The sequence below is a fragment of the Eleutherodactylus coqui genome, chromosome 5, assembly GCF_035609145.1.
Source record: "Eleutherodactylus coqui strain aEleCoq1 chromosome 5, aEleCoq1.hap1, whole genome shotgun sequence".
NCBI lineage: Eukaryota > Metazoa > Chordata > Amphibia > Anura > Eleutherodactylidae > Eleutherodactylus > Eleutherodactylus coqui.
Window position 1 is genome coordinate 135,788,975 of NC_089841.1, and position 18,645 is coordinate 135,807,619.

At 43.0% G+C, this 18,645-nt stretch overlaps 2 protein-coding genes across 2 annotated transcripts in view; both read left to right on the forward strand.

Annotated features, from left to right (window-relative positions):
• Nucleotides 1–12,042, forward strand: part of VSIG10 (V-set and immunoglobulin domain containing 10) — a 33,673-nt gene extending 21,631 nt beyond the window's left edge. Inside the window, exons 6-9 of the mRNA XM_066603218.1 lie at nt 2,808–2,918; nt 7,818–7,830; nt 8,929–9,101; nt 11,135–12,042. Coding sequence (XP_066459315.1) covers nt 2,808–2,918; nt 7,818–7,830; nt 8,929–9,101; nt 11,135–11,205 — 368 coding nt within the window. The 3' untranslated portion in view covers nt 11,206–12,042. The remainder of the gene's footprint in view (nt 1–2,807; nt 2,919–7,817; nt 7,831–8,928; nt 9,102–11,134) is intronic.
• The window catches only part of LOC136627809 (uncharacterized), an 884,798-nt gene that overhangs the window by 802,471 nt on the left and 63,682 nt on the right, over nt 1–18,645 (forward strand). The window lies entirely within an intron of this gene.

Here is an 18,645-nt window from a genome sequence, read left to right on the forward strand (position 1 = left end):
TTGACAGGCGAAGTTCAGGGCTGGCGACATGAGGTCCAGACAGAGGGTCAAGGTAGTCAACGAGCGATGGCGTAGTCCAATAAACAGAGCCGAGTACTCATGAGCAGTCAAAGCAGGAATCAAAGTTGGAATACACAAACTGCGGATTTGTCACATTAGCCAGTATAGCCCAATTGCTTAGGGATCCTCAATGAGGGTAGGATGCTGATATAGGCAGAGGTGTGCAGGGATTGGTAAGGGATGGAACTTGGGAATGCTGCTGGTCCTTTAGGACAGGACGAAAGAACACACCCGCTATATGGTTGGCTGAAAGGCACTGTGTGGAGGAATAGGACCGGGGAACGCACATGGCCCAACATGTAGAGTAAGCTGAGCAGCGATGCCTGACCGTGGCCCCTGTAAGGGGTGAACGACAGTGGCTGCGAGCTGTAACACTAGCAAATGTTACTTGACAAATATATCATTAATCATCCATCTGTACTGCAGATGGCTGCGGCGAGCCGCTGTTGGACATGGGCAGTGCAGATGTTTTTAAAAAGATTTATTTTTCCTGCGCCGTCGCTAGGTAAGTTCGATTTGGTAAGGGTCTGAGTGCTGGGACCTCCACTGATCGATAGGGAACCTGGGTGCCTTGTTCTTTCTCCATGAGCCACAATGGCAGGATGGAAGAGTTTGAATGAATCGGCGGGCGAGCGTGTGTGCCGTTCTAGTCAAACTCTGTGGAGCTGATTTGCTATTGAAAATTTCACAGTTTTCTGGTGCAAATTGTTCCAGACAACTGTCATCAATTACTGTGCTTGGTCAATTTTTGTTTCGTAGTGTCCAGCAAAGTGATATTCCTCTTTTGTTTCAATATGTTTTTATTAACTTTTTCCATAAGTAGGGTAAGGTGTAGATACATGTTATACAGTGATAGACTGTACAATGGGATACTAGATCTTTGGCAATCATTTTCAAGTCTTATGATATAAAGGACTGGTCCCGAGAATTCAATCCTAGTTTATAACAACCGTTTATGACATATCTTGTTGCATCTTAGTAAAAAAAAGTTTTGGGGAAAAGTTTGAGGGGTGGGATTGGGAAAGGAGGAAGAGAAGTATGAGGTCTCGTATCTAGACCTCTATAACAAATGTAAACTGAACATCGAACTTTGTTGGCTTCATGAGTAATTTTAAGTTGAATTTTTTAGAGTCTCCCTCCTCCTGCATGGCCACAACAGGGCTCAGATAGTGCCCAGGAGTTTGGTGTAGTGGCTGCACACGCGGGGCTCCCCCCCCCCCCTCCTTTCTTTATTTAAATATTTAGGAAGATGTGTGACCTAAACGTGACACTGTGCAACAAAAATTGGTGTAATTTTTGTTGTAAACTAAAGACTGATTTAGACAATGATTTTCGCTCAAAAAACGCTCAACGCCATCCTTTGAGTGATAATTGTTGTGTCTAACTGCACTGACGTGCAGTTTTCATTAAGTCGTCCCTGATTTGCTGATCTTTCAGCATGCTGAAAGATCAGTTATCAGGAAATCACAGCGGGATACAGCTGATACTATTGTTTAAGCTGTATTCCGCTCCCTGAAGACAGGCGGGGTATGAAGAACACAGCTGTGTTCATCTCCCGCTCGGAGCGCCTGGCTCGATAACAAACGGGCACTCTGAGCAGAGAACAGCTGGATGCAGAAGACAAGTGGGGCCACCCTGCTTGTCTTCTGCCTCCTCCGCTCGGAGCGTTTGGCTGTATAACAGCTGGGCGCTCCCAGCGGGGAACAGCTGGATGCAGAAGACAAGCTTTTCTTGTCTTTTCTTCTGCATCCCCTGCTCGGAGTGCAAGGTGATCACTCAACGTTTAAGCGATCAAAAGATTAAAAGCACTGTAAAAAAGCACACAACGATGATCGCTCAAAAGATTTTTTTTGAGTGATAATCGTTGTCTAAGCCAGGCTTAAGCCAACTAAAAGGTGGTATGAAATTAGACTAGATAGATCTGTAAAATTTTAAGACTACCATTCAGTACCACTGTGATAAATCTGGCAAGTTTTGAGATCATATAGTCTAAGTTTGCAGTGTCCAAATATTAAACTGTTTTAGTAAATAAGCCCCTATGAGTGTGACAAAAACTGCTAATTATTATAGTATGCAGTAGATATTTAGTGGTGGTTCAACTGCTGGCACTGTGGCACACTCCAAAAACAAAGAAGCTGTCACTTCCATTGGCCACATTCAGATTCCCTTGGAAGACGTGAGTGTGGCTCATTGCTGATAAGACACTAGTGGCATATCCTTTCGATTTGTCAACATTGCATTGGTGAGAAAACCCCATCTAGGCTAATTTCACACGGATGAGAGCGATATCGGGCCGTAAAACTAGGCCTGATATCGCGCTTAGAAACGTGTGATTTACATGCGAATGCGAGGCATTTTTGTGTCAAAACGCCTCGCATCAATTCAGGGTAGCAATATCAAGTAGCGATCGGCAAATGTTTCCTATTGTTTTCAATGGAAAACCTTGCATTGCACTCGTGTGCACCTCGCACACCAGGCAATGCTTTGCCGGTTCTATTGAAAACAATGAGCAATGCATTCCAAGGGAACGCCCAAAGCTAGGAAATGCAGCTCATGTGTATGACCCCATTCAAAAGAAGGGAGTTCATATTCGTGCATCTCGCAACGCACAAATCTTGTGTGATTTTCGTGGCCTTAGGTACAAAAACTGAAGAGAGAAAAAATGGGTAAAGAAATCCAGTGATGTGAATATGTTTGTCCTTGCATTTCTGTTCTTTTGTAATTTTTTTTTTCCGTTTATTCTTCAGCACCCCATAACATTGTGGGATTAGTATCTGCTATCCTGATCCTTTTCCTTGTAGTTGCTGCACTTATTACAGGAGTTATACTCTACTGTGATCCTCATTTATATATCAAAGGTATGTCTTGTCACTCCTAATAAATGGAAATGGTTATATTGGAAAATTATAAGACGTTTTATTATACAGTGAATAGCATTTATTTGCTGCCCACCTATAGATGACTCCAACTTAAAAATCATTTTTGGGATTTTTTTTTGACTTTCAAGGGATTTACTGACCATCTAAATTTATTAATTTAAAGGGACACCTCCATCAAAAAGGGGCATTTTTAAAACAAGATTCAGATAAGACTAATTTTTGATTTTATTTATTTCTTTATATTTTTTTCCCCCAGCTATTTTATTTCTTTTTTTTAAATCTCCGGCGGTACTGTGCAATTCCTAAATTTAAATACAAAAGTTTGTTCTCTAGCAGTCAGAATAAAACCTTAAAGAGAATTTGCCAGCTACTTGAGTCCATAAACTAAGCTTAAGGTTTGAATACTGACAACAGGAGAACGGCGTGTAAGAAAATATAAAATGTACAATCCCGGACTCAGCGGGTCACCTTCTTTGAACCTATAAGCCTAGCTTATAGGGCTCAATGTAGCTGCCGGTCTCTCTTTTAAACAATTGAATAATAGGGCAGATATACATTCAAGCAAAAAAATTAAGCACCTATAAGGAGTTGTCGGAAAAGGATAATTTATTGCGGAAAACTGAACACTTGAAGGGAGGCTCTAGTGGCCGCCTCTAGTTTGCATACAAGATGTGATATGGGCAGGCATGGAGGCTCTAGGACCCTGTTGGGCTGCCTCTAGTTTGGATACAAGGTGTGATACGGGTGGGCATGGAGGCTCTAGGACCCTGTTGGGCCACCTCTAGCTTGGATGCAAGATGTGATACAAGGGGGCATGGAGGCTCTAGTACCCTGTTGGGGAGCGCCTCTAGCTTGGATGCAAAATGTGATATGGGCGGGCATGGAGGCATACAGGTTCCATATGGTATCCTGCAGCATATCAGTCCACACTTGCTGTATCTGAGCCTGTAGATCATGCAAACTCATAGGTTATGAAAGATTGCATCCCCAATGGTCCCATACATGTTCTATTGGTGATAAATCTGGTGATCAGGCAGGCCACAGAAGTATGGCCATGTTGAGGAGACATTCCTTGCTGTGACACCCTTGCTGTGTGTGGTTGAGCTTATCCTGTTGGAAAATGCCTCATGGAAGGCCTGCCATGAGAGGCAACACATGTGACTGCAGGATGTCCTGAACATATTGCATTGTCCCTCATACCCCTACTAGGAGTAACCAACTGTTATATACAATGGCTCCCCAGACAAACACACCAGCAGTGGGGGCACTGTGCCGCTCCACAGCATAGGCAGAATTGAGGCGCTCATCCCTAGGTCTCCAGACACGAACTGGTCATCATCCTTGCCCAACCTAAACCTGGATTTGTTGCTGGAGACAACCCGGTTCCACTCTGGAGCAGTCCAGTTTCATTATTGAAGACACCACTGCAAACAGAGGCGACGGAAGGTGGGTGTCAAAGGCAGTTCATGCAACGGGTGCAGTGAGACCAAATATCCTTCAGCCATGCACCGAGAAATGGTTCTGACAGACACAGGGGCCTGTAATGATGGTGCTGCTTGTGCTTGTGGAACAATCAGATGATCCTCTCTACTGGTGGACTGTCAATGGTGTCCAGAGCCCAGGCGGCTGCTTGTGTGTGTCCTCATGCATCCACTGGTCCTAACACCCACTAACCTTCTGGTCAGAATGGCCAAGTGGTGGGCAATTCAATGATATGACCATTGAACTTCTTGTATTCTAATACTGCACCCCTTCTGACTCTGTTAACTGGGCAAAATCTGTTTAATTGCATCAAAGAGGCGTCTAGTAGTCAACAAGCTCTACACAAGTGAAAAAAACAGGTCCACTACATAAAAGTAGCCTCTCAAAGCCTTTTTATAGGCCAAGGGTAGAACACCTTTTAGGGTCTCAGGTGACAAGACCGTTCATCTAATCACCCCACAACTCTAATCATTTGCATATCTGCCTGAGATGGAACTGCATGCCACGTTTTGCAGCAAAATGACAACTCCTTCTAGGGGCTTAATTTCTTTTTTACAAAAAGTGTACATCTAATATTTATAGTCACCTACAGAGAATCAAAATAACACAACCCTACCTGTAGCTGTTGTATAACATCACATTTTGTATTTTTCAATACCATTTTTTTCTGTTTTTATATTTTTAATAGATATATTGTTTGCTTATATGTGAATTTTTTAATGGAAGTGTTCCTTTTTATAGAGAACAATAAACTCACAGAGCCATTTGATGTTGCTTGGAAAAGTTGCAGTCAGCCATACATTTCTCCTGCAGCAGTCATTCATAACGCAACTACAGTTGTCATCAAAATTTTTCAACCACCATTGGAAATGAAGTTCATTGGCCAGAATTAAAAACTTTTACTGTGTCCAAAAAACAGTCAAACAATAACAATTTAAATAGCTCAACACAACTAATAGAACAAGTAGCTTCTCGAAATTCAACACAAAGCGCCACTTTTAATGTCTATTGCGATCTCAGAATTATTTAATGCCTTTATAACAAGCGTCCTTAGTACTTAGTATACTGTAGCACTCTTTTGCAGTTATGACCTGCTGCAAATGTGATGCATAGCCAGACACCAGCCTCTCACAGAGCTCTTGAGAAATCTTAATGCATTCCTCATGGGCAATGGCCTCCAGTTCACCAATATTCTTAGGTTTGCATGCTATAACCACCTTCTTCAAACCCAGCAAAACCCAGATTTTCTATAGGGTTTAAGTCAGGTTACTGTGATGCACAGTGCAGAATCTTCTAGCACTTCTTCTGAAAGCAAGCCTTGGTGGACTTTGAGGTATGTAAGCTTGGGATCATTATCCTGTTGGAAGGTCCACTGATGCCCAAGCTTCAACTTCCTCACAGCAGACATGAAGTTTTTAATGGGAAACCTCGTATTGCACTTGCATGCACCTCGTACACCACGCAATGCTTTGCCCGCCCAATTGAAAACGGGCAATGCGTTCCAACTAGAGATGAGCGAGCGTACTCGGAAAAGCACTACTCGCTCGAGTAATTTGCTTTATCCGAGTATCGCTGTGCTCATCCCTGAAGATTCGGGTGCAGCTGCGGCTGACAGGTGAGTCGCAGCGGGGAGCAGGGGAGAGCGGGCGGGAGAGAGGGAGAGAAAGATCTTACCTCCGTTCCTCCCCGCTCTCCCCTGCAGCTCCCCGCTCCGTGCCGGCACCCGAATCTTCAGGGACGAGCACAGCGATACTCGGATAAAGCCAATTACTCGAGCGAGTAGTGCTCTTCCGAGTACGCTCGCTCATCTCTAGTTCCAACCAAACGCCCAAAGATAGGATGTGCTGTGATTTTTTTTTTTTTTTACCCGTGATGGGGGGAAAAATCGTTTAGAAGGTGGTTCATATTCGTGCAGCTCGCAACGCACAAATCTCACATGATTTTCTTGGCCGCGTGAAAGCGGTTTTACTGTGCAAATGGAAGCCCTAGTTCCTGCTGCTATCAAATCTTGCTGCAGGTCTTTTGCAATCACTCAAGGTTTTTTAACCACCTCCCTCCTGAGGAATCTGGTGGCAGCAAGTGCTGGCTTCTTTTTTTCTGCCATGTACAGGTAGTGTAGCCAGCGTTCCTTTAGCTTTCAACTTGAAAACTATGCTTCTAACTGACTGACTTTCTCTCGGAGTATTCAGTGACTTTGCTATCTTTCTGGACCAGCCTCTTGATTTAGAAATATGCCTAATAGGCAGTCCAGGTATTTGATGTGTTTTTATGTCAAGCACACCTGATAAAACTAAAGAAGCCCTTAATTAGTTGCACCCGGTGACTTGCAAGTGTGTGCGCTGTTATGAGGAATTCTGTTCAGGGGGTTGACTATTTCTGAGACATCAGTCATCAAAAATGGCATTTGATGTTGAATTTAGAGAAACCACTTGTTATATTAACTGTGTTGAACTATTTAAATTCTACTTGTTTGATTGTCTTGCAAAAAGCTGACGTTTGTAAATTTGGCAAATAAACATAATTTGCAATGGGGGCTGAATAATTTTGACTGCAGTTGTACACTATGCACTCATAATACTAAATAGATCAATTATTAAAATCTCTGTAAAAAACAGACAGCAATAGGAGATTCTGTTCTACTGTACAAAATAAAAACATGAAAAAGGTTATGAATAGAGATGAGCGAGCACCACTCTTCTCGAGTAACTGCATACTGGTCCGAGCAGATACAGGCGGGGGGGGGGGGGGGGGGGGGAGCTGGGGAGAGATAGATCTCTCTCTCTCCCCCCCCCCCCCCCCCCCCCCTCCCGCTCATCCCCGCCGCCCCCCTGAATCTGCTCGGACCACTATGGAGTTACTCAAGAAGAGCGATGCTCGCTCGAGTAACTGCCTTAACAGAGCATGCTCGCTCATCTCTAGTTATGAAGCAACGTTAATAAGCTGCAGCGTTTACATTTTCTGACTATAAAACCAATGTTAGTAAAGGTGCCGTTTCATAAATTTGGTCCAATGCAGCAAAACACCCTAATAGGGTATTGGAATTTTTACTTTTTAAACAAAAAAATAAAACCAGCTTTGAGGCACATAGAAGTTATTTACACTGTCTAGTTAAACCTTTGTAAATTAACACACTAATGTGTATCTGCATTCATTTACTAATATATATATTTTTTTTTTTTTTGTTATTTTGGATTATTACAGCCATCCGGTGAGTAGTATTTTAAATATCCTTTAAATTCAATGTTCCTTACACCCCATTTCCTCTTGCCTTATTAGCCTAAAATGAGGTCATAGAGGCTTCCTTTACAGGAAGACCCCCACAAATCGAATAAAAGCGATGGCTTGTTATAAAACAATAAAAGTATAACAAATCTATTCATTTCACCTGCGTTCCAGCATCTCCACTTATGTGCTCCCCGCCATTGTTTGCTTTCCAGTGCTGCAGCGGTGATGTAACCATATGCATCTATATGACCACTGAAGCCAGTTATTGACTGCAGTGGTCACAGGAGTAGTTGGTGTCATCACTGTAGCTTCGGACTTGCAGACTCACAAGGAGCACCGCAGAGGTGATGCTGGAATGGAGGCAGAATGAACACCTAAGTTGTGTGTATTTTATTGTTTTGTAACAATCGCTTTTACTAAATTTGTGGAGATCTCAGAAAATCTATTGGAGCATACAGCCAATAGAAAGACTCGAGTCTCGCCTTGAAGGGTTTAGGTGACCATGTATTACATGGACAGGATTACCAAATGGCTATAGGGAGACACCTGTTTTCCTGAGAGGTGGGGGGCCCAGAGGTCATACCTACCTATATAAATAGGGACTACTAGACAAGACAGAAAAAAGTTGTGGCTTAGACAGTGAAGTCTCCCTTCCAACTACTGGACAACCAGTTCTCTTAATCTAGTAGAATATAAATATGCTAGATTTAATTTAAGCCCACATTTTTTTTTAGAGTAATTGCTTTTCCATTGTTTCCAGTATTGGAAGTGAATAGTAAAGATCACCATATTTTTTCATCCTCAAGACTTATAATTTGGTGAGATGGGAGATCAGAAAATGTAGGCAAAAAGTCAGTGCAGCCTGGTCTGTTGCATGACTGACCCGTGACTCCAAAACTCTGACTTTTTGAGTTTACCACGAAAAGAGATTGTTTTATGACATGTCAATCAGATACATCATTACAGTCACATATTGAAAATGGAACCGATTTTATTTGGCTGTCTTTAGTGTAAATGAAGCCATCCATGTTTGTGCTATCATTCTATACTGAAATGATTGAATACATTTATACATACAAAAATAAAAATGATGGTATTCTGTTTGAATACTTATTTCACTTACCAGAAAAAGTATCTTTACATACTTGTATACACACATTATACCATATGGATACTATACACTTTCCAGAACAATGAAATATATGTTGTAGGTCGCTGATAACCTCCAGTGATCTGGTAAAAGAATGAACGCATTTTAAGGTGACTTTGTATTGTGTTGCAGAAGGGGAGAATCTGAAGCTTTGGTTCTTATAGAATCAGAAGAGGAGGATGAGATGCAACAAGTTGCTGATTCAGTAGTAAGCACTCAGTACACCGGCTCTGAAACTAGAAGCCCTGATGCTGCAAATGGAAATATCTATAAGCACCAAGTCTTGTTCCACAATCCACCTGATCGTATGTACTTATTATACTACAGTCTATTCTACATGATGTTAAACAGTATGTCCAATTATAAAATGATAACCTATTGCAATTGAGTTACTGAATTGCTGATTTTAAAGTCTCATCTGTTAGTTTAGGTTGACCAAGTTCTGTGGGAATAATGGGCAAATAAAGTATATTGTAAATAAATATAAGTGTATGGACTTACGATCTTAGGTGATAGTAGACTGAACTGTGTTAAGAAGCTTCTACCAAGGCAAATTAGTGAATAGGGTGCATGAAAAGGAGGATGAATGCAGTTCAAGACATAAATGTATCTTTATATAAAGCAATAGTAAAGCTGGAGGTACAGTTTTTTTTTTTGTCGAAAGATATTATAGCGAAATGTAAGCGGATACAGAGACAGGAAATGCAGGCCTTTGGGAATAACAAGGTGGCAGCATAGAACTGTGGTTGATATTGACCCCTTAATGAGAGCCAATACGCATTTTTACTAACCTCACTAATGGGCTTTAAATCTGCACACGTCTTTTTTTAAGACGGTGGCTTGGCTGACTACTGACAGTCAGGCTCCTGCTCTAACTACCAGAAGTGGAGATACCTCAGATTGGAAGTATAAACCTTTTCATGTCACGATCAATAGTTACTGCAGCATGTAAGCAGATGACAGGGGAAGAGGGCTCTTTCTGTCACCCATCGGCACCCTGCAATGTGATCGCAAGGTAGCAATGTGTTCGCATGGCAGCTGGAAGCCTGACAAAGACTCCTTGTCTGCCATGTAACTCAGCCTGTTAGGCTTAGAAAAATGCACTACGTAAGTACTGCAGCGTGCTACCCTAGCAATTGACCAATCACATCTACAAGTCCCTTTGAGGGACTAAACAATAGTGTCAAAAAAGTTCAATTAAGTTTAAAGAAAAAAGATCTAGTTTAAAAAAAATACATATTCTCCCCCCCACCCCAAAAAAACATTTTAAATGGATAAAATACTAAAAAAAAAGTTGTTTTTTTTAAAAAAAAGCTACACCTAATAAGTATTACTATGTCTATAATGACCCAGATAATGAAAATATTTTATCATGCATGATGAATACCGTAAAAAATAAATTAAGAGTAATTTCAGAATTGTTCTTTTTCTTTTGCTTGTCTCCCCAAAAAACGTAATAAAAAGCAATCCAAAAGGCACATGTACTTCAAAATGGTACCAATAAATACTACAATTCTTCTTGCAAAAAAACAGACCTCACATAGCTTAGCTGATGGAAAAATAAGTGTTATGGGTCTTAGAATGGGGTGATACATATTAAATTGTTTTTCTTTAAAAACAATTTTTATTGAGCCAAAGTATTCAAAAATAAAAAAAATCTGTATAAACTTTTGCAGTAATCGTGCTGATCAAGATAAGAAAATTATCGTGTTATCTTTGCTGAATGGTAGACACTAGAGATGAGCGAACGTACTTGTTTCGAGTAATTACTCGATCGAGCACCGCGATTTTCGAGTACTTCAGTACTCGGGTGAAAAGATTTGGGGGGCGGCGGGGGGAGGCGTGGCGGCGCGGGGGGTAGCAGCGGGGAACAGGGGGGAGCCCTCTCTCTCTCCCTCTCCCCCTCACTCCCCGCTGCAACCCCCCACTCACCCACGGCGCCCCCCGAATCTTTTCGCCCGAGTACGGAAGTACTCGAAAATCGCGGTATTCGGGTGAAAAAGGGGCGGGGCCGAGTACGTTCGCTCATCTTTAGTAGACACAATAAAAACCAAACCCAAAAACAGTCGCGGGATCTTTGTGCCTTTTTTTTCCATCTCCCACCCATTTTTAGTGTTGCCTATGAAGTCCTAAAATAGACAGGGCGAGTGTTGGCGATGAAGGCTTTTGTGCTAGACTAGGGAGGTGAGAATGGCCTATTTTTCTATCTTCTATTACATTCCCTGTCTATACAAATGTTTAAGTCCTGGTAAACCCCTTTAATAATCTCGCCGACCCTGTATAGTTGTACACATGAGTATTGTTCTTTTTAAAATATTTTTTTCCCTCTTCTTTATAGATATCAGTTCTGATTTGCTAAGTGAAGTCTCAGAAGAAACAGAAGGTGAAAATCTAGAGGAAGAGCTTTAGCGTTCACGATCGGATCACTATCTTCCTCACTTACATTCAGGGAGTGCACAGCCCATTGCAAAGACTTTTATCAATAGGGTAACACTTTAGTGAAATAGAAATATGAGATTATTTGTAAAAGTTACTCACTGGCAAGCAAAACAGTGATTTTCACACCTTTTTATCAACCAATGTCTGTTTCTCTGCTCTTTTATACTATGTTCTGTCTGTGTTGATGTATCCTGCTACTTCCTCCTAAGGAGGACCGTTTGCTGTAAATGCAGGTGCCTGGTATCTTAGAAGCACAGTCTATCATTGGACCTCCAATACGGTATAAAGTGCCTGCCTTGTGCGCAAAATACTAATAGCATAGCTTAGTTCTTTATGATATGAGGATGGAAGACTATTCATTTGTACATATTGGTGTGTCTTATCTGTGTTTTGCTATTACTTGATAAATGTTTACTAACATTCAAGGACCAGTGTTCTTTCTTCTATGGGGATTTTTTTAATGTAATAGACATGGATACATTATGTATTAATATTCACTTCAGGTAAAGGATCTACAGTAATAAAACAAGAACGTGGTTTATAGGTTTTCTAATATTCATTAAATAAAGGCTCGCAATTCCGCTTATTATGAGAAGAGTAAACATATAGGGTGTCATTTTGCTACGCATGTCCACCAGAACTCTGTCTGAAAAAAGTTGCTAATTGGCACCCACCAGATCTGCCCAAGAAAGTGTAACTTTTTTCATCTTTTGCAGTTCAGAAACATTGTTCCAGAGAAACCATTGAAACTAGCCAGCCTATAGGGATGTGAATTGTCTGGATAGTTCAATAGGGGTAATTGTAGTAGTCTTCAATTGTACTATGTAACATGGTGCTTAAAGGGGTTGTCTCGCGAAAGCAAGTGGGGTTAAGCACTTCTGTATGGCCATATTAATGCATTTTGTAATATACATCGTGCATTAAATATGAGCCATACAGAAGTTATTCACTTACCTTCCCTGCGCTGGCGTCCCCGTCTCCATGGTGCCGTCTAACTTCAGCGTCTAATCGCCCGATTAGACGCGCTTCCGCAGAAGGGTCTTCTGCCTTCGGGTCTGTCCGGCAGCAGCAGCGTTCTGGCTCCGCCCCCTTCTACGTGTCATCGCGTAGCTCCGCCCCGTCACGTGTGCCGATTCCAGCCTCCTGATTGGCGCAGGGAAGGTAAGTGAATAACTTCTGTATGGCTCATATTTAATGCACGATGTATATTACAAAGTGCATTAATATGGCCATACAGAAGTGCTTAACCCCACTTGCTTTCGCGAGACAACCCCTTTAATGACATTACTATTGCACCAGGTCCCTCCCCAAAAATAACATAAAAACGGCACAAGTGGCTTTATATGCTACATTTAATGCAGATTAGGAAGTTTGCTTTAAAAAGGTCATGCCACGAGTGTCTTGCACATTACTATGCAGGGGTAAAATAATGCCACATACAAATGGGAAGTCATTACTTCCGATTTACTAACCATTTAGATGTGCTCCGTGTGATAAGCTACTGCAGTGACAAATCCATATTCTATAGGAACCCCTATACAGGGTTCACACGGGACGGATTTGCCGCGGAAATTCCGTGAAGAATTTCTGTGTAGCAAATCCGCCTGCAACTCCTAGGATCAGCCAGCCATGTGGACGAGACTTTGCAAAAATATCGTCCACACGGGGCGGTGAATACATTGCGGCAAAGCCACGCTGAGCCAGGGAATTGACAGCCGCAGCATGTCCATTCTTTTTTTTTTTCAGCTGCGGCCTCTCTCCTCTTTATGGAAAGAGAAAGCCGCAACGGAATGCCGGCGGCTGAACCGCTTTTGAAGCAGCACTTATCCCGCGGAAATCTCATGGTTTTTCGGTGTAGCCAAACTGCGAGATTTCCGTCCCATGGGAACCTAGCCTTATACAGAAAAAGCAGAGTGAAGACACTCAGGGCTGTATGATGATTAAGAATCATACAGGAGAATTCACCATGGTGAATTATACTCACACAGGGAGGGGGTCAGAGTTAAGGCAATGTATGGCACCTCTTCTCTCCCCCCCCCCCCCCCCCCTCACCCCCGAAAACCGGAAAAGCACGAAAAAGGTCCCCAGGAGGATAAGGCAAATGATCACCTGAGATGGTATATTTTATTATAATAAATAATCTTAACCAACATTCTCAGCGAGTTTAAAAAAAAACCAAAAACCTAATTTAATTCCTCAGGAGAATAATCAAAAAATGTCAAACACATTTATATTCCATGTAAAGAATCCCTTCAGAGCTAATGTGGATAATTCTTAATTATCATTCAACCCTTTACTCTGCTTTTTCTGTTTATGGGATTTACCTCCACGGATCTTCCAGTTTATTGGAGTGGCTGCTGACCCTTATGAAGAGGTTTAGGATAACTTGGTGGTCTGTACCAGGATACATTTGTCTACTTTGGATTTTACTGTGGCGTCCTCCAATGCCACACACCCGATGGGTTTGACTGCATATTTCCTTCGACCTGCTCAATTGTGTGTCCTATGGAACCTTGAGAGATTATTAATGCTCTTATACTAAATAGGATGTCTTGGGCAAAAAGATGTTGTGTAGGGGATGTCCTCACTATGGATCCACTTCTATGAACCCAAAAGATTATCTCCGACTATGATGAAGTTGGTGGATCTATATAGTAAATGATCAGCCAGTCATTTGAAAGGTGGCTGTGTAATACATGGAGCATGAATGCCGTACTATTCTTCTCCTGTAAGGCCAGACTCACATGGCCATATTACGAGTTGCACACACGAAATTTGGGTGCAGCTCTTATAGGACAGCACACAGGCACCCAGTCTGCATGGACACTGCACATTTCATGTCCTGTTCTAATCCATTTGGTGCGTATTTTGAGGAGATTCATTGTGGATCTCCGCAACAGATCTGCGCCCTTGAAAAATACAATATTAAAAGGGGTTCTCCCACTAAAGGCATTTATCCCCTATTCACAGCTGTGGGACCCCCAGCAATTCTGAGAGTAGCACAGTCCAAATTCCCCATGCAAATGGAGCTGCAGTAACCATGCATGACTTCCACTCCATTCACTACTATGAGACAGGGATAAATCAGCGCCCTCTGCTATCGTCCTCCATCTCTCAGGAGTGAATGGATTTTTTTTTTAATATGTTTTTCTGCGCCATTGTTAGGCGATGACGTGGGTGCCTGCGGCCTATATGCAATATTAATTGCAGATGGACTGAGGCTCGGACAGCTTCCATTGACTTCAATGGAGGCTGTCTGCAGCAAAATATAACCTGCTGCACTTTTTCCTCCACTTGCGGAAATAGCAATTCGTTTCCGCAAGTGTGAAAGAAAAAAGTGTTTGTTTTTTTTACATGCCTTTCAATGTATGGCAATGCCATTTGCTGTGGATCCTACATGAGGACACAAACTGCAGATTCCTCAATTAAAATCTGCCTCTGTGAGACCAGAAATATTGTTATTTGGGGAGTAAAACGATAGTTGTGAGTTTTCTCAGAGACTTTTCCCTAATGATTTAAATGTATCCATAGGACCATGGCTACTAAAGGGATATTGTGGTTATCAAACTCGACTACCTTTGGCGCTCGCACTGAACTGAATGGAGTGGTGGCCAAGCATGCATGTTCCTGCTCTATTCATTGGCGAGTCTTTCAGGAGGACATAGGACTCCTGATCTGGCGATCAGTATGGGTTCAGCGGTTAGACCCCCACCTGCAATATACACTGTTTAGTATTCACATAACAAGCTTCGCCATGTGAAATACAATTTCCAGCACGCAGCGGGCACCAGAGATGTGTCATGTATTTATTCATCATTGTCCATATGTACATAATGTTGTTTTTATTGTCGGTTTTTCTTTTTGTGGTTTTATTTTCTGATTTCTGTAATTGAATTTAATAAAATTCTTTTCAGTATTGTACATTGACTTCTTCATGACCAGAACTGATGGGAGAAATGTGTTTCTCACAACAAAAACTTTATGTAATCTTTAAGGAATTGCACAAAGTGTCAAAATTCTTACTTGGGATAGAAGCCATGATATCTAGTGATAGAAATAGTTAGAATAAAAATCTACAGGCGCCTGTTCTGATATCTAACAGTGTATGTTCACCACTAAATGTGATTTACAGACAAAGGCTCTTTCATACAAGCGTATATCGGCCGTGTTTTCACGGCCGGCCAATATATGCTCCTCATCTGATGCATTGAAAACCAATGCATCAGTTCAGATAGGCGTATTTCTGTTCTGAAACTATCTTTCCCTGCCAGAATACTCCAGCCGTCCCATATACTCCTATGGGAGCTGCCAGGGGAAATGGAGGTGGGAGGGAGTTTAGCAGCATGTCTTCTCCCTGCCTCCTCCTCTCCGCCCCTTGCCGGCTGTTTGTAATGGGAAGGGGTGGGACGGGGCAGGAGCTAGTGTGCTAAGCTCCCATCCTGTCCCCTCCCATTGCCGAGAGGGAGCATAGCACACTATCTCCTGCCCCGTCCCTTGCCGACAGCCGGAGGCAGTTCAGCAGTGCTAAACTGTCTCCCCACGCCCGACGGTATAATCGTGACATGGCCAGCTGAAAACCTTCACGCTCATGTGAATGAAGCCTAAGATAATGATACTTTAGAGGTCTTCATTAGTTTGTGAGAGTTCAGGGAGCGATTTGCAGTCTGTAAAGTGGCTTGATTGTGAATAATCTTGTCCCAAGGGTGGGAGGCAGAGCTCTGGCACCTAGGCATAAAAGGCAAATTGCAGTGACACGTACTATGCCCACTCCAGGAGATTATTCATCACTTATGTCCCTCGTTAGCCTGAGTGAATGAGGAATGATTAGTTCTTGTTCACTAATCATTCCTATATGAAACAATGAACATCAGTGTTCTAGCTGCACGAGCCGGCGCTGATTCTTATGCCTGTGAAACTAAACCATAAAGGACAGGCGTACGATTCTCGTTCGTCGTCTCACGTTTAAACCGAACAATTATCGTTTCGCTCGTTTGTGCGATATTTCTGAACGATATCGTTAAGTGTAAATACAGCATTAGATAAATAAGCTCTGGGGCTCTATGATGTATTTGCCCTGATACAGAGTGCCTCCATATGCAGTGCGGCAGCCGAATTGTGGCTCTACAAACAGTGGCTGAGCAGGGGTGTGATCCTGTTGTGGGATATTGGGGAAACCTTAAGGAGAGTGGCTTCATGCAAAGCAGCATCTTGGAAGCACAGCGAGGTTTTTGTGTTAGCTTTTGATGACGTTTTTTAAGGCAAGTTGATTAAAGGGAATGGGAAATGTAAAAAAATAGGACTTCCCCTCTTGCTGGTTCCATTTCTGGCTTGCAATGGCATTTTTCCAAAAAGAGCTGTGTGTGAAAACAAGTTAAGAGCTCATTTACACGAGCTACAAAATCACCCAGAAGCTAGCTGCGCAAAAAGAAAAAAAAAATCTCAGCTTAGTGCTGCAGAAAATCGCATGTATGGATGACTTCCCACTGTCAAGTTTGAGCTTAATTAGTGGTGAAATTGACCATTCACACGATTGAGAGCTGGGTGTTTTAGCAAAAAAGTGCTACAGAGAGATGAAGGAAAGCAGTGTGGGAACCCCCTCCTCCGCAGGCCTTCCCTTCAGCTCAGCGGGGCTGGAGGGATGTTCCCAGCAGAGCAGATGCCGCTGTTCCCCTGGAGGGGAGAAGGAATTCCCCAGCAGTGCAGATGTTGGGGTTCCACTGCAGGGGAGAGATAAGAATTCCCCTATAGTGGATAGAGGAATTCTAACCCTTGCTGGGGAATTCTTCTCCCCTGCAGGGGAACCCCTCTCTCCCTGTTTCAGGGTGCGTGCCCCTACACGAGATAACGCTGGACTGTGCACTTCTTACAATCATTTATAAAGTGTGTCCAAAGAAAAACAGGCAAGTTTGGAAAAAAGAACAGAATACGGCCCAATGTCCATGGGTGGATTTGACTTGACCCGCGTGGAAGAGCCGTAAATCAAGCTGCCCATAGAGAAGCATTGGCGTCCGCACCTGCATTGCAGTGTGTGGGTCTTTTGACGCTGAAAACAAATCGCAGCATGCTCCTTTTCACTGCGGTTCCTGCACAGACGGCTTCCATTGATGTCAATGTAAGCCGTCCAATCTGCGGGAAGAGCAGGAGTTAAAAAAAAATCTATACTGTGCATATCTGATGGCGAGCCGCGCATCAAAGAGTAGGTTGAAATAACTTGTATATAACAATAATTAATGCTACTATTAAAATATGTAACAGGAAGATGGAACTAACATTATTTTAATGCCATTGTTGTTTTTAACCATTTTCCTGCCTCCTCACCATTTTTTATATAGCGCAGAATCCCCCTCTAGAGGTGTATAGAGGCTTCAGCCTACACAAATTGTAGCTTTATAAGCTTCCTTCTACATTCAAACAAGTGTGCATCTGGTCAGCTCTGAGGGTGGATCATTATTCTGACCCAGCCCGGGGCGAAGCTTCCCTCTATGCTCCGATGGGAGCAGGAATTAAATATCACTCTGTTCCTAGATGGCAGGAGTGCTGCACTTCTGTATCCAAGGGGCGCCGTCCAGTAGCACTGCCACAGCCGTCCATTACAGGATTGCATAGAACCTTCTTGGTTCCCGTTCGGATCCTCAGGTCACCCCTTGGCTTTAGAGGTTGTCAGGACCATGGTAGCAGGCTTCATGTCCCAGGATCAGCTTGCTAGCCTTGTCTGGAGGGGTTGTGTTACACAGGTGATGTAATTATTGTTGGTGCGTCAGACATTGGCACAGGTGTTCTTACTATAGGATATCCTGAAAACATGACCTGTTGGGGGCCCCTGAGGACTGGAGTTGGGGACCTCTGGTATAAGGGACCTCTCACAGGCCCCACTACACGCTCCGCACCGGACTGCAGGCTACGGCGGATTTTGATGCAGAATTGAAAACGGCATAAAACCTGCCAGCAATTCACAACCCGCAGTCAGACCTGCAGATTTGGATGTGGGATTCTGCAGCTGCGGACCTGACTGCATCCTGCGGGGTTCTCCTGTCCCTGACTTTCCCGCTCCCCCCGCAGTTGCTCTATGGGCGGACCGCCGGGGTTTACCAACATAAACTATCTGCATGGCAGCCAAAATACTTTAGCTGGAACTAAATGTCTGCAGACACACAGATATCACATCCGCATCCACACCCGTGCGGGCAGCAGTGCCAAATGCCAGTCCTTGTTACAGGGTGGCCAACCATCCGTACATTCCTGGGCAGTCTGGGAAAAATAGGGAATCTTTTTTCCTTGTGTCCATGAAATTGGAGGCGCCTGTGAATTTTTTTCTAAGCTGGTGGAGCTTGTACAGATTAATCTGGCGCATGGTCCGTGCTGCGCGGCGCTCACGCCACTATTCTGCACAGCAGACATCTACTACGCCGG